Below are 23,040 nucleotides of genomic sequence, written 5' to 3' on the forward strand. Positions count from 1 at the left end.
AATTAAACAGGTGACTTAACACATACTTCTACATCTAAGTTCATTGACTATCTAAATTTTTCAAATCTATAGGAATATTGTAAAAATATAATATCAAAACATTGTTATGTAGAAGATATAAATAGTATTTCCTACATCGATTATCAAAAACTATTTTTTTAATTTTACTTATTTATTTATTTTTGGCTGCACTGGGTCTTTGTTGCTATACTCAGACTTTCTCTAGTTGTGGTGAGGGCGGATGCCGTTCTTCGTTGCAGTGCCTGGGCTTCTCATTGTGGTGACTTCTCTTGTTGCAGAGCATGAGCTCTAAGGCACATGGGCTTCAGCAGCTGTGGCTCATGGGCTCCAGAGCTCAGGCTCAGTAGTTACTGCCCGTGGGCTAAGTTGCTCCTTGGCATGTGGGATCTTCCCAGACCAGGGATCAAACCTGTGTCCCCTGCACTGGCAGGCAGATTCTTAATCACTAGACCACCAGAGAAGCTCCCAAAATATTTGTTTTATTTTTGAACTTTAATACAGTAACTGGTTCTGCAGCTCCCTCCAAGGGAGGATGCCAAGGTCTACTGATGCGGCTGAAAACAATGAACTGTAATCAGAGAGGGATGTGGAAGCTACACCTTCATACCATGAACTTCAAAGGGAATGTTCTAAACAGTTTTAAACTAGATCATAAAATCACAAAGGAGTATTTTGCCTTAAAAAAAAAAAAAATTATGTGTCCAGAAGGAGCAGGTTGATCTACGGAAGTATTTAAAATGTAATGATGGTCAGAGTTGCTACTCTACAAGTCAATTTCTATTTCACATGAGAAGTTCTGACCACCTCATGCCAGTACCATATAACTGTGCCATCCTTCTCTTTTTTTATATGGACCATTTTTAAAGTTTTCATTGAATTTTTAGAGTATTGCTTCTGTTTTATGTTTTGATTTTCTGGCTGTGAGGCATGTGGGATCTTCACACCCCAACCAGGGGTGCACTCCAACCCCTGCATTGGAAGGCAAAGCCTTCACCACTGGACAGCCAGGGAGGTCCCTATGCCATACTTCTCATAAGAAGGTGGCAGGACTGACTGACTACTCTGAGCCGTTTCTGAGTAGAGAGGTAGATTTGTACTGACCCATGTTTACTATCTCTTTTTCTCCCACTACTAACAAACATTTCTGAAGTAGCATTTCTTTAAACAAACAAAACTGTATAAATGAAATGGCTTTCCTAATAAATACCACATAGGTTCTAGAGCTGGGCCTTAATGAAACCAGAGAAAATAAACATACAGGATTTCAGATCTCTTTTGGACACCTTTAGGAAAGTGTGGTGATTTTAAAATACGCTTACTTCAATTTCCGGCTGATTTTGGTAAATTCCACCAACCCAGCTTCCATAGGCAGTGTCAACTGGCCAGCTGAAATCATCAATCTGCAGTCTTCGTAGGTGTGATCTGTTACTGGAATTTTCAGAGCTCTATAAAGTATTAAAAAGCAAACAAATTCAACTTTTTAAAAAAGGTGACGATGTTTCAGTAAGCTTGAACTGGTCAACAAACAGTAAATGGAGAAGTATTTACTACCTTTTGAACCAGTGACTTTGGCTTGTTATTGCCAAATACATATTTCTTTATTTCACAGATTTACTGTGGCCCAAGTCAATTTCCTTATGTCTATGTGCTTCTGCCAGCTCGCCATTTTTGTGTTTTGACCACAATGATAGTAGTAGTTGACTTCAGTCCATGGAAAGTAATGAGAAAATTTAAGTTCAAGGCTCTGGAGTCTTTTACCAGCTCTGGAACTTTTGTCACTTAACCTAAGCCTCACTGTTCTCTTCTGCGCATAGGAATAGTCACTTCCTGCAGAGGGTTACTGCGGGCTTTCCTAGTGGCTCAGTGGTAAAGAATCCACCTACAATGCAGGAGATAGCTGGAGCCACGGGTTTGATCACTGGGTCAGGAAGATCCCCTGGAGCAGGAAATGGCAACCCAGTCAAGTATTCTTCCCTGGAGAATTCCAAGGACAGAGGAGCCTGGCAGGCTATAGTCTATGGAGTCACAAAAAAGTTGGACATGACTTAGCAACTAAACAACACAAAGCAACCACAGGGTTATTTTAAGGACCAACTAAGAATGCCTATGGACATGCTATTTAAACAGATAAATGACACCTAGATATTATAAGTGAATAGTTTATACAAATCATTAGTCATATGCATTTTTTCATCTTTTAAGTTTGAAGATTGTCTTCTTGCTACCCAGCACTGTTCAAAAAATACTAAACAGAACTGATAATAAGATTGTATTTCTTCCAAACCTAAACACCCTCCATCCTCAAAGAGGTGCACAATTCCAATTACCTCCTTCCTGCTCAGAGATCTACTAACAGGGAACCAGACTTGGCAAAAATACATATTAACAAGAATTTTAAAAGACACCTATGTGACAAGAAGAATACCTGTGCAGTACATAAATTTCCTGCATATCCCTCCTGGCTAAAGTTTTATTCACACCTATTCAGTGACAATCATAAAATTGTCATCAGCTGTTATTTGATTTTGCTGAATCATGGCTAAGAACTTTAAATTTTCAATGAATGCAATATGAATAAACATGTTTTTCTTACCTGCAACTAAGCTGTTTTGATTAATAACTATTTGGTGTAAAAAATATGAAGAATTAAAAAACACTTCAGGAATTCTAACAGTGAACAGAACAAAACAGTCAAGAACTTTGGCTTTGGTAACATGAAGTATGAATCTGAATCCCAGTTAAGAGACTCTTCACTTCCCTGGTGGCTCAGTGGTAAAGAATCTGCCTGCCAGTGCAGGAGACCCAGGTTCAATCCCTGGGTGGGGAAGTTCCCCTGGAGAAGGAAATGGCAACCCCCTCCAGTATTCTTGCCTGGAAAATCCCATGGACAGAGGAGCCTGGCAGGCTACAGTCCATGGGGTCGCAGAAGAGTTGAACATGACTTAGCGACGGAGCATGCATGCCAGAGACTCTCACTACCCACCATGGTCTTGGACAAAACACTTTGCCCTCAGAGCCTCTGTTCCTCACCTGCCTCAGAGCTGCTGTGAAGATTATGTTAGATAATACAAGTAAATGGTCTAGCACAGTGTTTGGCAAATATTAATTGATGGTTGACCACCATGACTTACTTTGACTTGGCTCTTTACCATTTCAAATGCATTCAACAAATACTTTCCTACTTGACTCTCATAATAACCAAAACCATAAGAAAGGCCAAGCAAGGATTACATATGAGGAAAGGAGCCTTGGAGGGAACTTGTCCAAGCTTGTGCAACTAATTGAGGTCTTTCTTACTCTTTTTTTTTTTTGGTCACCCCATGCAGCATATGGGATCTTAGTTCCCCAAACAAGAATCGAACCTGCACCACCTGTGCTGGAAGCATGGTGTCCTAACTACTGGACCACCAGGGAAATCTGCTCCCTTATTCTTTATCCAAGGCCCTTCTACCTCCACGCCTCCAAATCCAGGAAAAGGATGCTTAAACAAATCCTTCCTCTGTTTTTAGGCACACACAAAAAAATGTTTTTAGACATTTCAGGAAGTCAAAATATCTCATATAAATTATGTCATTTCCTCATACTTATCTTCCTTCCTAACTTTTGGACATAAGCTAGTATGAAAACACAAGGGTAGAGGGAAGAAAACAACATCAAAGCAAATTTTGTAGCTGCTCGAGAAACCAAGTAAATCAACTACATGTTGGGACATAGAGTAACAAAACTTTTTCAGCCAAAGACTTAGACATCTATTTTTTTGAAAATAAAGTTAGTTTCTTGTGAAGTATTAATATATATAATATATATAAACATACTGATATAATATATATAATCTTGTTTATAATGCCAAATTCAGATATGAAGCTAAATTCAGAGTTCTCATTGCATTTTCACTAAGAGAATAAATACAGCTGGCTTATTAGCTCCAAACCCACTGCTGGACATGACCAAGGGAGGTGGTGCTGGGGGAGAGTGTACACACCTGGAGGGCTCTGAGACTGCCTGGGTGGTGGGGACAATATTGGGTTGGCCAAAAAGTTCATTAGGGTTTTTGAGAAAAAACCAACTCAATATAATACACTCTTTCATTATAGGAGGAGAGGTAATTTATATAATCAGAAGAGCAATCAGTTAAAACTCCTTTACGTGCAGGAAAACACTTGGCTTATGTTTTGCAGTTTCTAAATCCTAAGTTTATAGCTATCCCCTTAGTGAGGGTGACTTTTCCCCTTTTTTAGGCATCTAGGGCAGTCCCTTGCAGACTTTTTCCTTTTTTGTGCTGTAATCATTTATGCCTTTGAAACACCTGGCCTCAGCAGCTACATGGAGGCTGAGAAGATAGAAGGTGGTCACGGCACAAACTGCTCAGACCATCCTTTGTCTGATGGTGACAGGCCAGGTTGGGGGAATCCATCCTTTGGAAGTCACTGGCTGGTTTCTTCTGGGTCATGTACCCTTCCTGCTCCCATTGTGGTAGAGGCATGTTTCCAGTAGTTTGGGGTTACATCTTGGGGAAAATATTTATAGATTGTCTTACTGACTACATTCCTGGGCACATTCTTTTTCCTTACCAAAATGAGTTGGGGAATGAGGCCCTCAAGAAGAAAAAAACAAAAACTTTAAACAATAGTAAATGTCATTTACCAATAATTTAAAAACTATTTACGGATTATAATCACATACAGATACTTACTCTGCCATTAAACTCCGGATTCTACCAGCAAAAAGGACAGGATCACTTCTTTCTTCATCACTTGGTACTTGAACAGGCATAAACTGAAAGGCAAATAAACCTTTCCATTACAATTGTGAGGCCTAAGACTTTAAATGCTAAATAAATTAATTTATAAGCTGTCATTATATGAACTCCCCTGCCTTTCTAGCACACAGGTTACAAGATAGAATGTAAAGAACACTGTGTTTGGATTCAGGAGATGTTAATTCAAGCTCTGGGTCTTTCTGTATGTTAACTATTATGACCTTTAAATTTTCTTAACTGTCTCCTCAACTCTAAAAAGAGGGCTATGATCACCCACATCCCTGGCTGTGGTGAGGATGAAATGAGTCAATGTCTGGAATTCTGGAAGCCATAAAGCTGAAACTGCTCAGATCTTAGTCTCAAAGCTGGCTTTTCTCCCACCCAGCCTTTGTGTTTGAAAATGTTATTAGGAGTAGCACTTTGTTTCTTGCAGTTTATCTTCTCTATCTATTCCTGTATCAGTCATACTTTATCACTTGATCAAACTTTATGTTTTATCATTTCTTCTGCTTGTTTTTTAACCCTGTGTGGGCTTTCTATATTTTGTCTAACATCATGTTTCCCTTTATCATGTTAAATATTACTTTTTTTCTCCATGTGATATTCTGTGATACCTCATTGATACTGTCCTTGTTTTTGGTTATAGTTTTCTAACATCAACAAGGTTTTGGTACTGTATTTAAGTCATTTTACATTTTTTGAACACCTACTATGTACCAGGTAAGAAGAACAGGACCCTAACTCCTGCTCTAAAGAAGATACATATTTTAATAGCGTAGACTGACACAACACACACTTACTATCATTATCCCTAATGATAGGGCTTAAAAGCTTAATTAACTTACTTAAAGTTATATAGGTCACATGACCAGGATTCAGTCCAAGGCCTGTCTGTCATATTTTACAACTCTCCTGGAGTATGAGTATGAGTGACAGGAAATGATTAATTTGGTCAAGGGGCTGGGAAAAGCAATCAAAGAGGTTTTACAGAAAAGCTAACACTTGATCTTGACTTTTTGAGGATAAGCATGATCTTGTCAATAGTTACTGTTTATCAGTTATGAACCAGGCCCCATGCTAGGTGTTTAATATGTATCATTTTATTTCACTCATCCTTTCAATTCTAGTCATAAGGAATTGGGGTTCACAAAGATTAAATGAATTGCTCAAGATTTCATGGCTCATTTCCATTCAAAAAATACTGCTTAGGCACCTGGTATCTTTCAGGTACCGCACTAAGCCTTGAGAACACGACACAAAAGTTCTGCACTCAAGGAGGTCTTCATGTAGAGAGAGAAATGTATGATTCAGTGAGCTAAGTCCACCAATAAGAGTTACCATCCTCAAGCACCTACTGTGTGCTGGATAGTTTTTTTTTAAAGAAATTAACTTCTATTGGAGTGTAGTTGCTTTATAATTGTGTTAGTTTCTACTGTACAGCAAAGCAAATCAGTTATAGGTATACCAATATCTCCTCTTTTTTGGATTTCCTTCCCATTGAGGGCACCACCGAGCACTGAGTAGAGTTCCCTGCTCTATACAGTAGGTTCTCACCTATTCTAAACATAGTATCAATAGTGTATATATCTCAATCCCAGTCTCCTAATTCATCCCACCCTATTTCCATTCCCCCCAACCCATACGTTTGTTCTCTGTGTCTGTGTCTCTATTTCTGTTTTGCAAATAAGATCGTCTATACCATTTTTCTAGATTCCACATATATGCAATAATATATGATATTTTTCTCTTTCTGACTTATTTCACTCTGTATGACAGTCTCTAGGTCCATCCACATCTCTACAAATGACTCAGTTTCATTCCTTTATATGGTTGAGTAATATTCCATTGTATATATGTACCACATCTTCTTTATCCATTCCTATATAAAGGGTTTTATGTGATGAACTCTTTCAACAATTTCATGAGGCAAATTCTACCCATTTCCCTTTGATAGGTAAAGAATGTGTCTCTGAGAGGTTAAACAATATAGCTAAGGCCACACACAAATGACCAGGTCACAGCTTGAAAGAAAAGTAAAGATTTGTATAAATAACACCACTTTCGGACTCACACAGATCTGTTTTCAAGCCTGTTAATCATATTTAAGAAGCCTACGGGCAATGGTGACTCAGAGATGAAGTTTAAACAAGGGAGTCAAATGACCAGGTCCAAGTTTTTGAGCAGTAACTTTGGTGGCAGGGAGTGGATAACCAAAGGGGAAGAGGCTCAGAGCAGGGAGGAGCCCTGGAGACCACCGCAATCAACCTATGAGTGATGGTAATAACATAAGCAGAGGATGTAGAGACCAGAATGGACCCAGGGGACATTTTTAGGATAAAATGGACAGAAATCATAAGATAATGTCATTTTACTTCTCACTTTTCTTTTAAACATTCTCTCCAAGAGGACAATGTCACAGTGTGGAGAGAGAATGGGCCTGGGTTGACGCCTTGGCTCTGCTGTGTGAGATACTGGAAAAGTCATCTAGCCTTTATAGGCCTCAATTACCTCTACTGTCAAAGGAAAAAATTTGACTAGATTCCCTCCTTTTCAACCAGACTTCTAAGTCTAGCTTTTCACTTAGTACCCAGTCATTCTTTAAGCTGGAAAAATAAACTAAGCCACCAGAGGTCCCCACATCACTTATATATCCAGAGCAACAAACAATCTGCAAATAAATATTTCTAAAAGTTCCCTCCATCCTGTTCAAGTTAAAATCTCTTAGAGTTGCTTAGGATGAAATCCAAGGGAGAAAACTATGTTAAAAGAGATGTTCACAGAAAAACTAACAAAATAATATGATCAATTAAAGTTTTAAATTGTCAAATAACTATTCATTTTTAAAAAGCCAAATGATCATTTATAATACACTTGATTGGTGGGTCATAAAAGCACATATTAAAACCCCTAAAAAAATAAACTGCTGTTACACTGCTAACTGAACACAATACAATGAACTATGAGTTTGGTTGCTTTTAGAGCAGGTAGTATTTTCCACAAAAAAAAAAATTCCACTGAGAGTTCAAAATAATTAACAGTCTGGATTTGACAGTCATAGGTCTTGGAGACCCCTAACCCTTCTGAGAAGCCATTCAGTGGAAATTCTAATAAGTCACTTCTCCTTGGAGAAGACTTTGTCCTCTATATCGCATTTCCAATTTGTACAAAGTCATTCAAGTTTCACTGCATTAACATATCTTTTATTTGGAAGGAAGATCAGCCAGAGAGAGGGTAACATGATTGCCATTATCTATCACTGAACCCTAATACACACCTAAATACCGCAGTGACCCCAGGACTACAAGTTTTCTACCACAAAGTTTCTACCTTTATCTTCTCTTGCTATCCTCAGTATCCACACTGATGGCCTATCTTGATTTCACAGCCCCTTCACCTGGCCATAGATACCCTTCTCAACTCTGCCTTGGCCATTCCGATCTCCTCCTCTGACAAGGTTTTCCATGACTTTCTCATTATCTGTCAGTGTTTACTCCTCCCTTAACCTAGTCATGTAGAAACTCTAAGAACCTGATGGTCTCTCTCAGCACCTTTTCATCCCTCTCTATCCAGCCCCTCCTGGCAACATCTGTCTGCCTGTCTACACTGGACTTTGGGAGTCAGACACTTCTATACGACTTTTCTGCACCTAAATCTGCCACTTCTGTCACATGCAGGGTGCTAATCACATGCTCAGTCACCTCTCCTGATCCTGCCTTCCCAGTCCTGTTAGAGAGTGATGCTGACTGAGAGATGCTCAGCAAAAGTACAAAACCTCACTGGCTGAGGCTACTACAAATTCATGTTCAAGTTCTTGGAGCTGCTTGAAAAATTATGTAATTTCCCAAGGTGACCATGCTGGCTCCAAATATTAAAGTACTTTTTTGGGAATTCCCTGGCAGTCCAGTGTTTAGGATGCCACACTTCCATTGCAGGGGACATGGGTTCTGTCCCTGGTCAGGGAACTAAGATCCCATAAGCTGCAATGAGACAAAAAAAGTTTTTTTGTTTATTCTACTGAAGATCTTTTATCCTTCTAGTTTGTGCAGGCGGGCCAAAATATGTGATCTTAACACCAAGTCTTTTTTTTTTTTTATTGTCAATGTGATGGGCGAGGATCAAGTTACTTAAATTGAACCTCACTGCTGTGTGGAAGTCCTCTTATATCCCTCTTTGACCTGCTGCCATCCTATTTTCCTGTTTCAAACATGGTCCTTGTGTCTCAAGTTGCAATTCCACTTTCATTTCAACGATACTTCATTTTCAAGTTTAGAAAAGAAGACAGTGAAGGAGTTCAGGACATGCCACATCAAATATGCCTCTTAGATATATTGATTATTTTAAGCTGAAGACACTTGAAAAAACAGAAATGGAGGGAGATGCTTTCTGAACTCCCCTTATCTGCCTATGACAGATCTTCCAAAAAGAACTCAACTGTCCTAAATCTCCTCCTAGGGAGTTTCATCATACAGGCAAGACTGACTCTCATCAGAGGGGAGGAGACCAGAAGGCAACATCACACCCAGACAAACTTTATCACACACCATCACATCTCCCATCTCTTCTAAGAGCCTACTGTTCTTTCTTAAAAATCATTTATTCTCCCCTAAGTGGCCTATGCCCTCCCTCCCCTGCTTTGACTATTAATAATAAGGTATACAAGCTCTCAAATCTCACTCTTTTTGGGTATTCACTTTTTATTCCCTGTGATGCCCTTGTGTATACCACATGAAAAATTAATAAATCTGTATATATCTTTTCTGCTGTTAATCAACCTGTTGTTGGTTTATTTCACAGACTCAGGAACTGAACCTGGATGGGCAGAGGGAAATCTCTCCTCCCCTACAGCATCCCATCTGAACTGCAATTCACTTTCCCATTGCACCTGAGACAGGCTCCACAGCTCCATTCCCTTCCTCGTTGCAATCTTCCCTCCTCCCTCACCCTATTCACTCTGTACCATTCTGACCCAGATGACGAGGAGGTCAGAGTCTAACTGGACTGCTTCCCACACTAGCATCCTTTGTTTGTACTTTTGGTCCCAAAAGTACCTCCTCAAGGGCCTTAGACTCCACACAAGATTAAGCCCCAATTCCCTCAAGCATTGTTTAAGGCTCTCTGTTACTCAGAGCCAGTCTTTTGCATGAATACTCTGAACCAGTAAAGCTGGTTTATTCGTTGTTTACTGACCACATGAGCACATTCCTATCTACTAAATAAATGATGACTAAAAAAATGATTAGTAATGATACGACAATCAATCTTTTCCTCCTCTAAGTAACAGAAAAGGATTTTAATAGGTGAATCTTAAGAAATGTGCAGTTCTTTGAAATAGTGCCATTTGCAGAGACATAGATAGACCTAGAGCTTGTCATAGAGTGAAGTAAGTCAGAAAGAGAAAAACAAACATCATATAACATCACTTACATTTGGGATCTAGAAAAATGGTACAGATGAACTTATTTCAAAGTTTGCAAAGCAGAAATAGAGTCATAATCATTGGACCACCAGGGAAGTCCCTTGTGAGAGTCTTGAGCTATGGTGTGCATATACTTAGTGTCTGGTGGGCCTCTGGGACACATTTTCCAATTACAACCCAACAGTGAGGAATTAACATATTCAAAAGGCATAAAGTAGCTAGGAGTACCCTGGGTGACAGGTAGACTCATAAACTTCAAATTACAATTGAAATAAGAATTTGGGCTTCCCAGGTGCTCAGTGGTAAAGAATACATCTGCCAGTGAAGGAAACACAGGTTTGATCCCTGAGTTGGAAGACTCCCTGGAGAAGGAAATGGCAACTCACTCTAGTATTCTTGCCTGGGAAATCCTATGGACAGTGGCGCCTGGTGGGCTACAGTCTATGGGGTCACAGAAGGGTTGGACACGACTGAGCGACTAAACAACAACAGAAACAAGAATACCCAATTCGAACTCCACAAATTTCCATCTTCAATTCTTACACCTCAAATCCCTACCTATTCAGCTGTTTCCAACTAGTTGAAAGCTATTTTGAGTGTGAAGTTATCGAATAAAGGACATATTCTTTGCTTTGCAGAAAATATTTGAATGGTCTAAGAACTGGTAGGAGGATGCAAATACTGTAATTGAAAAGAAAGAAAGGAAGCCACGACCCAGAAAGGAAATGTGGTAACAATGGTCAGGGCAAAAGCACAAGGAATTTGCATACCTCTGTTGTAACAGAATTTGACCACTGACATGTGTGCTAGACAAAAACATGAACAGTTCTGTGTGCATTTCCACATCTACTGCCAGATCTTAGCTAAAGAGGGGTAACTTAAGAGGGGTAACATATATATATGTTGTTCCTTCCTCTTAAGTTTATATATATATATATGAGTTTCCCAGGTGGCTCAGTGGTAAAGAATCTGCCTGCAATGCAGGAGACCTGTGTTTGATCCCTGGGTTGGGAAGATCCCCTGGAAAAGGAAATGGCAACCCACTCCAGTATTCTTGCCTGGAAAATCTCATGGACAGAGGAGTCTGGCAGGCTACAATCCATGGGATCACAAAGAGTCAGACATGACTGAGTGACTTCTCACACACATATATAAAAACAGTATCTCTGAATTTGCAGAGAAGATAGTATGGATGCTTTATGTTTGGGTTTTCTTTTTCTTTTTAGATAAAGAAAACAGGGCTAGCTATCTGAGCAGCTATTCAAGAAGGAACAGCAGCGCTCAGAGTACTTAGAATAAGGTATTTCTTTCCAACAAGGATTCCCAAAACGCTATTCTATGGAACACTGGTTCTAGGGGGTTTCCAGAGAGAAAAGGAGTTCAGTGGTCAAACATTTCAAAGGCACTGAGAAGTCTCAGAAAAAGAAATCTGATTCATTTTGCTTCTCCTCGTACTTTCTAAACTTATTAGGATACAGATTAATAAATTTGTATATATCTTTTTCGCTGTTAATCTGCCTGTTGTCAGTTTATTTCATAGACTCAGGAATTGAACTTGTTTCTCCAGAAACATTGAAGTATATTCCAAGATCTAGTGTTTTCTGGTCACATGGAGAGATACTGAGCTGGTTATAAAAGTGGGGAAGTGTGACACATAATTAATAAACAAGTATTTTCACAGCAGGCAAGCAACCAGCAAGTCTCAAGAAAAATTTTATTGTAGTCAAATTCACTCTGACATAATTTGTGCTCCTACAACATTTGGCATTATTGACATCTAAATGGCTGAATAACCAAGCTATCCAACAAGGTAAAATAGGATTCTTATAACTTAAAATTCCACAATCCTATCACTTAGAGCACTGGCCCCCACTCAGGACTCTGAATTACATACACAAACTTAAAGTTTTCATTACAAAAGCTGAGGATGCAATTGGAAAATCCAGGCAAAAATCTGGAGAACCACTATTCTGATCCTCTCTCCTCAGAGGCTACCTAAGGGTATCACCAAAGTCAACAAGATTCTGAACTCAAAGGCCCATTATTCCATGTCATCCCTAGAAACTAAGCAGAGTTCTTGGAATCAATCTTCAAAGTCTTAAAAATCTGGTCAGAATTTTCAGAACATTCTAATTACTCCTCCACTCCCCACCTGCCACTGGAACTGAATGTGAAAAAGTGTCCTGTGAATGATGATACAAGCTGCCTTTATGGCTCTTCTGCCTTAATGGCTCATATAACACGATTTCTTCAGGTTTTCCACATGCAGACTGATTCTAAAAATGAGAGTTTCTGACTCTGTGCCTCTCACAATCTCTCAGATTTCACAGAACATAATTCTTCAAGAAGCTGGGGGGTTCCACCAGCTACTGTAGCTCCTTTGGTCAGGATGTGAAGGCTTATCAGGAAACTTGGCAGAGGTCAGCATTCAGTTCAGCTCAATTGTGTCTGACTCTTTGTGACCCCATGGACCGCAGCACGCCAGGCCTCCCTGTCCATCACCAACTCCCGGAGTTCACCCAAACCCATGTCCATTGAGTTGGTGATGCCATCCAATCATCTCATCCTCTGTTGTCCCCCTCTCCTCCTGCCCTCAATCTTTCCCAGCATCAGGGTCTTTGCCAATGAGTGAGCTCTTCGCATCAGGTGACCAAAGTATTGGCATTTCCACTTCAACATCAGTCCTTCCAATGAACACGCAGGACTGATCTCCTTTAGGATGGACTGATTGGATCTTCTTGCAGTCCAAGGGACTCTCAAGAGTCTTCTGCAATGCCACAGTTCAAAAGCATCAATTCTTTGGCACTCAGCTTTCTTTATAGTCCAACTCTCACATCCATACATGACTACTGGAAAAACCATAGCCTTGACTAGACGGACCTTTGTTGACAAAGTGATGTCTCTGCTTTTTAATATGCTGTCTAGGTTGGTCATAAGTTTCCTCCCAAGGAGTAAGCAAGTGTCTTTTAATTTCATGGCTGCAGTTACCATCTGCAGGGATTTTGGAGCCCCAAAATATAATGTCTGCCACTGTTTACCCATCTATTTGCCATGAAGTGATGGTACCGGATGTCATGATCTTTGTTTTCTGAATGTTGAGCTTTAAGCCAACTTTTTCACCTTCATCAAGAGGCTCTTTTAGTTCTTCACTTTCTGCCATAAGGGCGGTGTCATCTGCATATCTGAGGTTAATTGATATTTCTCCCAGCAATCTTGATTCCAGCTTGTGCTTCATTCAGCCCAGCATTTCTCATGATGTAGTCTGCATAGAAGTTAAATAAGCAGGGTGACAATATACAGCCTTGACGTACTCCTTTTCCTATTGAGAACCAGTCTGTTGTTCCATGTCCAGTTCTAACTGTTGCTTCCTGACCTGCATACAGGTTTCTCAAGAGGCAGGGCAGGTGGTCTGGTATTCCCATCTCTTGAAGAATTTTCCACAGTTTATTGTGATCCACATAGTCAAAAGCTTTGGCATAATCAATAAAGCAGAAATAGATGCTTTTCTGGAATTCTCTTGCTTTTTCGATGATCCAGCGGATGTTGGTAATTTGATCTCTGGTTCCTCTGCCATTTCTAAAACCAGCTTGAACATCTGGAAGTTCACAGTTCACGTATTGCTGAGGCCTGGCTTGTAGAATTTTGAGCATTACTTTACTGGCGTGTGAGATGAGTGCAATTGTGCAGTAGTTTGAGCATTCTTTGGCATTGCCTTTCTTTGGGATTGGAATGAAAACTGACCTTTTCCAGTCCTGTGGCCACTGCTGAGTTTTCCAAATTTGCTGGCATGTTGAGTGTAGCACTTTCACAGCATCATCTTTTAGGATTTGAAATAGCTCAACTGGAATTCCATCATCTCCACTAGCTTTGTTCGTAGTGATGCTTCCTAAGGCCCACTTGACTTCTCATTCCAGGATGTCTGGCTCTGGATGAATGATCATACCGTCCTGATTATCTGGGTTGTGAAGAACTTTTTTATACAGTTCTTCTATGTATTCTTGCCTCCTCTTCTTAATATCTTCTGCTTCTGTTAGGTCCATACCATTTCTGTCCGTTATTGAGCCCATCTTTGCATAAAATGTTTCCTTGGTATCTCTAATTTTCTTGAAGAAATCTCTAGTCTTTCCATTCTATTGTTTTCCTATCTTTCTTTGCACTGATCATGAGGAAGGCTTTCTTGTCTCTCCTTGCTATTCTTTGGAACTCTGCATTCAAATGGGTATATCTTTCCTTTTCTCCTTTGCTTTTCGCTTCTCTTCTTTTCACAGCTATTTATAAGGCCTCCTCAGACAGCCATTTTGTTTTTTTGCATTTTTTTTTTCTTGGGGATGGTCTCAATCCCTGTCTCCTGTACAATGTCACGAACCTCCATCCACAGTTCATCAGGCACTCTGTCTCTCAGACCCTTAAATCTATTTGTCAGCATTAAAAGGAATAAAAAGATAGGAGTGAGTGATGCAAATATGGCCAACCAGGGTGGTGACATGTTGGAAATTCCCAGAAGCTAGGAAGTTGTGCTTCCCAACACAAGTTTAAGCGCTAGCTTTGACAGCTTGCGTTTAGATACACAATTTGCAAAAGAACAGGGCTTATTTTCAAGGTGACAAACTTAACTTTCAATCTTTCTACATCTGATCTCTCCAGATGGAAAATTCACTATGGTAAGAAAGGCCAAACCACAAGTTTCAAGGCTACATTTTGAACCACTTACCTCAACTTCCACCCTTGTGAAGGGCTGGCACCAAGTAAGCACACAAAGTTGAATGCTGAGGAGAAAAGAAAGAAGGCCATTTTTATGTGGTAACACAAGTACTATCTAATATTGCTCAACAATCCTTTCCTGACAAACAAGCAACCCTTGTCACTCTTTGTGTGTATTCTGCGTTTATAGATGCCATTCTGCTGCTATACCACTTTTTGGGCTTAGAGAACTACTCTCTTTAAAATTTGTTATTTACTCTTTTTAATTTTTTATTATACATTCTTTTAATATTCTTTTCCTTTATGGTTTATCATGTGCTCAGTTGCTCTGTCATGTCTGACTCTTTGCAACCCCATGGATTGTAGCCCAACAGGCTCCTCTGTCTTGGGATTTCCCAAAAATACTGGAGTGGATTGCCATTTCCTTCTCCAGGGGATATTCCTGACCCAGGGATTGAACCCGTGTCTTGCACCTCCTACATTGGCAGGCAAATTCTTTACCTCTGTGCCACCTGGGAAGCCCCCATGGTTTATCATAGGATATTTTTTTTCAATTGGAGGATAGAGAACTATTCTTGATATTCAAAGGTTAAATTGCCAAACACAATACCAAATATGTATTTGTGGTACATATTGAACCCCAGAATGGACCCCAAATTTGAAGTCTCCTTGACAACTAAGACTCCTAGGTCTAGAGAAAACTACTCACAGTCATATTTTAAGATATAGTAATTTGCCTATAGAAAAACTCCTGAGTAGACTATTATGTTACTAAATTTTTTTTAATAGTGAAAAAAAAATGTGGGCCCATGAAAATAAAAGCCAATCCACATTATCTCTCATTAAGTAAATTGTTCTTTAATGATTAAAAGAGAGCTTTGGAACTCAATGATTTGAATATTGATTTGAAAATTCTGAACACTATTAAAAAAAAAATGAAACCACACACAACATCTCTTTAAACTCGACTTGTCCACACTACAGACAAACCAAACAGCATTTCTTATGGAATTCTCAAGGACAATTGGGGAAACTGATTTAGACATAATAGGCACAGTGCTAAATATAATATGATGGAGATGAGAAGATAAGGTAAAAACAGGACGTTACCATGCATGAGTGCGATGTGACCTAAGATAAAAAAGTTGTTTCTTTAGAAGGTCTTGTGTTTGTTTACAAATCCTAAGATATCTTTAACTCTGAAAATATTGTTTTCCTCTCTTTCTTAGCTGTATTGTCTCTCCTCTTTTTCCTCCTGTCACATACTTCTCAGGTTAGAAGCCTAGATTAAATACTCAACCACTCTATTTACCCCCAATCTCCTATTTGACCTTCATTTCCACTACTCCAGCTGCAAAACCAAAAAAATTCACAATGAACCCAAAGTCACTATCTCTAAGAGGACTTAACTTGTAAAGGCAGTGAGGATGCCATACCTCAGGAAATATAAATATGTTATCTCTCAATTTTCAGGTTTTTTTTTCTAAAATGTTCTCATACTATTTGTTTCTGAAAACCAGAAATTCGAAATTAGTAATGACAGGAAAGGTATTCTAGACAAGGGAATAAATAGATATCCTTTACAGTTTATGTGCCCTATTTTTATTGTTATTTACTTAACTTTGACTACCAAGGACTGAAGCATAACAGGAATATAAATGTCTCACAAGTATCAGTATTTATTAACACATGTAATCAGCCCATCTATTCTGATTTAAATGTATTATTTCAAAGCAATTTACATACACAAAAAATGGAGAAAATAAGTTTGTAGCGAAAAAAATCTAATTTTCATAAGTTGTTTGGATTGTCTACAATGTATTTGAAGGCAAAGTATGATTTCTTGTAAATATTTCCAAGTGATGGTCACCTATCCATCAATAATTTGAGCTCTGTGTGTAACAGTATCAAAAGGCATTATTGCCTAAGCTCTGGGAAAGCCCTCAAACCCAAAATGTAAACAGGTTGTCTTTTTTTTATTATTTTTTTTATTTTGGGGAAGGTTTATCATTTTATTTTTCTCTCCTGCAGCCCAAAGCCAGCTAGGTTCCTTGAGGTGAACACTGAGGGATGTCAGTGTGGTCTGCACAGGTAAAAGGACCAAAGGAGGCACCTGAATGAATAGGGAAGAGAGCTAAACAAAAGAACTTCTTGAGAGAAAGTAAGATTCTATGTGTTCTGTTCTTTTTAAAAGGTCTATTTCACTTCAGCTTGTTTAACAGTGAAACTGTATTTCTCTCTTCTCTTAACTGTTTACAGAACCTGCTGATTTCCCAGCCTCTCAAAACCCAAGAGTGGAAGTGAAAAATTGCTTAGCTATTTCCTCAACTCAAATCAGACATATCACAACTATTTCAGGCCATATGACTAAACTGCTCTGGACTGTTTAAACCAATGAAGTGAAAAAAAGATGGAGACACCAGATAACGTTAAATTTGCAATGAGAATGAAACTACAAAATTTAAGCTAAAGAGGATGCAAATGAGATCACTGGAATGTTTCTTAAGAATTGGTAAACACTTGAGACGCATTAGAACTGACAAACAACTAGAATTCTGCACATGGGAGACACTGGGGTTTAATGGGCAAGATAGTTATGCTCTCTACAGAAACTTATCAGTTATTTAAGGCTCTGATGAGAAATCTTTACTTCTACAAAAACAAGGCTTAAAAAAAAAAAAGAACATATTCTTTCTCTTTCATCACTTAAATAAAATTTATATAAATGAATAATAATGTAAGCAACTTACAATGTATATCCTTGCCACGTCCAAGTCACAGTATCCTAGAATAACAATAGTATTTAAACTATTACAGAAAAAATATCAAATAAAACGAAAAATTTTATTTTGATATTGGTATTCATATACTTCCTTTTTTGAATTAAAAGCAATATGTTGAAAAGTAAAATAAGCACTAAACAATAATGAAGTGATCTATCAATTCTTGGATTATATATCTACATGGCAAAGATCTGTCTGTCATCCATATGTAACCACGTATCTTTTTATGGAATTAAGTTGCTCTGAATTTTTTTGAAAAAAACTATTGTGTATGCTTAACTATTTTCCTAATACAAACATATCTGGATAATTAATTGTTACAAAAACCAGAACACGTCAGTTCTCAAAAAGAAGTTTATATGGGAGAAGAGACTATAGCAGTGAAAAAGTACAGAGTGAAGGAATTTGGATAAATGACAAATGCAAATCCATAGGCAGAAGTATATTGAGTAAAACTTCGATAAATTTTAATTTTTTAACTAAAAGTATGCAAAGCTGAGAAATCAACCACTGATAGGAATTTGATCAAGAACTCAATCTTAAATAACATAGATCACAAATAATTACATCTTGCCTTTTTATGTAAATTCTATAGTAAAGAAAGTTCCTCTCAGAAACAAAACATCCCTCTCCCTGCCAAAAAATGACTTTCTTTAGGAAAATGGTGACACAACCAATATCCAGGAGACAACAATGCATCTTGCTGGAGCAAAGACTATTTCCTGAGCCCATATGGACTTTCTGTAGAATGTGAAGTTCTTTGCAGCTATTTTCTTATTTAAGCTACTCGTCAAGTGTCACAGCTACTAAGTACTGACTGTCATTGAACACCAAGCCTCTTCCAAATTTATCCTGCTACTTCAATCCTTCTCCACCAGTAATGACCATTGAATCAGGAGAAGTTTTTCCTTTCAAGCTAAAAAATCACAACTTTATGAGAGCTTTTTCAAATCCAATCTAAGAGACCCTGGAGCTGAGACTTACTCATACCATCACAGGAACAACAGGGCAGAAGCTAAGGAGATATCTTCCTGTAGCTTAGTAATAGCAAAAGCCGTATCAAAAATTGGTATCAACCAATTTGTGCCTACCTCATAAGTTTTTTTAAGAAAGTATCTTTTTTTAAGGTTGTAAACCAGGCTTCAGACTTTTAAAAAGAAAACTTTATTGAATTTGTTACAATATTACGTCTGTTATTTATGTTCTGGTTTTCTGGCCATGAGGCATGTGGGATCTTAGCTCTTCAACCAGGGATCCAACCTTCACTCCCAACACCAGAAGATGAAGTCCTAACCCCTGGACCACCAGGGAACTCCCCAGTCTCGAAAATTTTTAAAAACTAAATGTGGCAAGGAGAATGAGACTGCCCACCTGTTCCCACCATTTATCTATTCATCAATTTATTCAAGCAAAAGGGGTCCTAGAGAATTTGTGCTGTTTGGAATGGTGAGATTCTTCTCATAGCAAAATATGATGCTTACCAGCTTGTTTGGGTACCTGAGGAGAATTGGCTGCACTGGAACTCCTGGAATGAAGGCTCCTATAACCACATAGTGAAATTTTACAACATGCTCTTTATGTGAATACAGGTTTTAGAGTGAATTAAAAAATTAATAAACGATGTAAATATACTAAAGGTTTTAAGAGTACACATAAACTATTGGCTGAATGTTGGTAAATTCCTAATATTAGCCAAAATGAGAGATTTTTAAATTTAGAAATATGTAAGCAAAATATTAAATGTTATGCCTAAGTCACTTAAAATATTTTTATCTCTATTTAAAAATATTAGTAATTATTGTGAAATGACATATGAAATTATAAATTGCTATAAAATTCACAACTTCATAATATTTTAAAGAGGCATGAACCTCAGAAGGAATTGAAAGCATTATAATGATAATTGAAATAGGTTTTCTAACTTGATGACACGGACCCCAAGTGTCTGTGGGGGTTGTTCTTGGAGGAAAAGAAAAATTGCTAGTGGTTTCTGCTCAAACACACACACACACACACACACACACGACATTCCAAAGAAGAAGGTCTTATGATACCAAAAGAGAAAGTAAAAGAGTGAGCTGTGGATTCACATTATTAAAAACATTTTATCAGAAAATAAGAAATGTTCCAAGCAAACTGATGAGTTATTTTGTATATTTATTATTAGATCATTTGAGAAATCATCCATATTATTTTGTCACAATACATAATTTAATTGATCTTACCTGGTTTAAAAGTAATCAAACAGGACCGATTAGTACAAGTACCTTCTGGGAAAACTAGTATCTTGGGAGAAAAGAAATAGATTTAATACGTCAGTCTAATTAACAGATTACCTCTTTACTTGCTTTCTTATGACTTCACAGTTGCCAATTTTTATAAAGCAAAAATAAAATAAAAGGTTAGCACTTGATTCCAGTGAAACCTAGAATCAGATTATTCAGTTTTGCTCTAAAAGAAGTATGGTCTGACCATTCACATAATCTGAAAATGAATTAAAGGTTTGAAAAGAGAATATACACAGTAAATGTTTCTTAATGATGATGCTAACGATCTGAAAAGGCTTCAAAGAAGCTGTAGACCCTGAATCATGGTCAAAGTTGCATTCATTTTACACAATATTAAATTCCTTCTTCTACTGGTATATACCTTTAACTAAATCATTCGCTACTTCTGTTTCAGTTTTCCCATTAAATGATATTCCCTTTTACAACATACAGTTTCAAGTTGTACTGAGAAAAAAGGGGGAAATACCAACAATATGCTTTATGCTTACTTGAATTTGTTGACATATGAAATACAATTTAATATTCTTTTCTGAGGAGGTGTTTTTAGCTTTTAATATATTATGATTTCCACACAAAAACTATGCACTACAGTTCCCCATTAACTGAATAAAACAGCAAATTGATTTTTCTGAAGCTTTTGGAATTTAGCAATGAGTAAATTGCTAAGCCATAAACAAAATCCCTGCACTTACAGCATTTAGTAATGGGTATTTTATAATAATTAAAGTAATTAGTAAGCTAAACTGCCATAATAACAAGTTATTTGTAAAATAAAAATTGTGAGAAGTTGTGATTCCATTCTGCAACTTAAAAAAAAAATCAAACAAACATGTTTCCTATTCCAATTGGCTACAATAGCAAATATAATTCATGTAGTGGATATTCTATAGCTATACCATGAAGAATAAATTAATATAGAGTAAATCATAAACTCTCAAGAACTAGAAGGGGCATTAAACATCATATAGCATCTCTAATACTTGAATTCTTTTTACAATATCCCCCTCAACTGGTTGCCTAGCCAATGCCTGAACATTCCATAAAGAGGTTCCAAATCAGACCATTCTAATTCTGGACAGGAAATTCCTTGAAATGAGCAAAGTGAACTGAAATCTTGTTAACTTTCACCCACCAGTCCTAGATAAATTCCTTGGAGCCAAAGAGCAAAATCAAACCCTTATTCCAAATGTCATTTCTTCCCAGTCACTCTTTAAATCATTCCTCACATGCCTTGGTTTCTAAAACCTCCTGGTTGATCATATGCCTCTTGGTACTTTAATATCTAAACATTACCACGAGTAGCCAGATCACCTCAGGACCATGAGTTCTGTTAGAGATCACTTGTTTTCACGTGGTGAAAGGCAGGGGGGTACTTATCAGAATCACCCATGAGGCTCTATTTATGCAATAAATGTTCCTTCTACACCTTCAAAAAGCATTCCAGGGATTTCCTTGGTAGCCCAGTAGTTAATAATCTGTCTTCCAATGCGGGGGAGGTGGGTTCAATCCCTGGGCAGAGAACTAAGACCCCACATTCTGCAGGGTAACTAAGACCAGAAACAGTCAAAAATAAACAAACTTTAAAAAAAAAAAAGCATTCCAAGGAGATGGGATGGTAAAACGTAGAAAAGTTCTACAGGTGATGCTCATATGCCCCCTGAACTGAAAAGCACTATCTAAATATACTTCAGATAATCTTAAAATATTAATCACTTTCAAAATATACCTACCCACCATATTTTTTAGAATAACTGAGCTTTAGTAGCTCATCTTTAAAATGATAAATAAATTCAGAGGTAGAGAATTACTTTTTATGACACAAAGTAAAAACTAGTTCAAAGAGTTTGGAGAATAAAAAAGAATGATACATTTAATTCTAGGAGTATCTCATGCAGAAGAGTACTTCTTAATCCTTACTGATTTATTCTGCTTTTATTATGCTAAAGACAACTAGCATAAGGTGTCCCCTGATATTGTTATCTGTGGATCTAAACGAATACATACAAGTGTACAAAAAATAAACTTTCAATATATTTATATATTGAATATATATTGAATTTCAATATATTTAAATAAACATCTACTGTGTTTTACCTGGGGCCATTCCCCTCCTGATGTAGCCCGCCTTATTATTTCATTTATTGTGTTTTTTCGAGAATCTGGATCTACACGGGACACCAACACTGGCTGCAAGGCCCGCAATATTCCTTTAAAACAAATGAAAAGTCATAAGTCATTTTTTGGGCTATAGCTACTATAGAAATGATACCAAATCATAAAACAAATTGCATGGAAAATTAAAAAGATAGCAAATCAAAGAGAACAACTTTAAAAACCCTCTAACTCAAAGTTTGTTAGAACTTATTAATAGATTCTGGCTTCAAAAGGACAGGTGGCTATTTATACTTAAAAATATTTCATTGATTTGACAGACGTTAGCAAGAGGAATATGAAAAAAAAATGCAATTTTCTCCCTAAAAGACTTCTTCCTCAATTTACATTAAACATTTGCAATACACCATAAGATTGTCTTGCTTTATTTTGGGAATATTCCCACAATAATATTGCAAACTGATTTTGTGAAGCCATAGTACATGTGGGTAGGGGGCAATTGCTATTTATCTTAATAAAATTTTCAGTGCAATAGTCTTTTAAGTAGGTAGCTTCTTAGCACAATAAACCTCGTTTCACCAAAAATCTATTGCTAAACAACTTTGGGGGAAAATGTCATGTTACACAAAGCAAGGTGGTTATTTTTTAAAAAAAAGAAAGAGAGTGTGTGTGTCTTTCTTAGCTGAATGACAAAGCTGTAAGAACTACTATTATTTTCTCTAGAGTACCAAGACAGCATCAGGCAATTTTCAAACCTACCCTCTCACCACCTGATGCCTGGCAATAGCCTTGGGACAACTGTAAGCAGTTACTTAGAGACTAATCCCCCAGGGAACAGCAAAGCATCTGGTGGGAAAAAACATTTCACTTGTTTCATTATTTTTATGGCAGGAAGCATTTATTGTTCTACATCATAATTTTCAAAGAGTTACACATTTGTCCCTCGTGGAGATTTGGGGG

At 37.6% G+C, this 23,040-nt stretch overlaps 1 protein-coding gene across 1 annotated transcript in view; it reads right to left on the reverse strand.

Annotated features, from left to right (window-relative positions):
- The window catches only part of LPCAT2 (lysophosphatidylcholine acyltransferase 2), a 64,934-nt gene that overhangs the window by 33,456 nt on the left and 8,438 nt on the right, over positions 1-23,040 (reverse strand). The window contains exons 4-10 of the mRNA XM_043434829.1: positions 22,063-22,175; positions 19,906-19,966; positions 19,162-19,220; positions 17,648-17,682; positions 14,908-14,962; positions 4,715-4,797; positions 1,341-1,466 (exon numbers count right to left, since the gene is read on the reverse strand). Of these exons, the coding sequence (XP_043290764.1) occupies positions 1,341-1,466; positions 4,715-4,797; positions 14,908-14,962; positions 17,648-17,682; positions 19,162-19,220; positions 19,906-19,966; positions 22,063-22,175 (532 nt within the window). The remainder of the gene's footprint in view (positions 1-1,340; positions 1,467-4,714; positions 4,798-14,907; positions 14,963-17,647; positions 17,683-19,161; positions 19,221-19,905; positions 19,967-22,062; positions 22,176-23,040) is intronic.

Source organism: Cervus canadensis, chromosome 18 (genome assembly GCF_019320065.1).
Source record: "Cervus canadensis isolate Bull #8, Minnesota chromosome 18, ASM1932006v1, whole genome shotgun sequence".
NCBI lineage: Eukaryota > Metazoa > Chordata > Mammalia > Artiodactyla > Cervidae > Cervus > Cervus canadensis.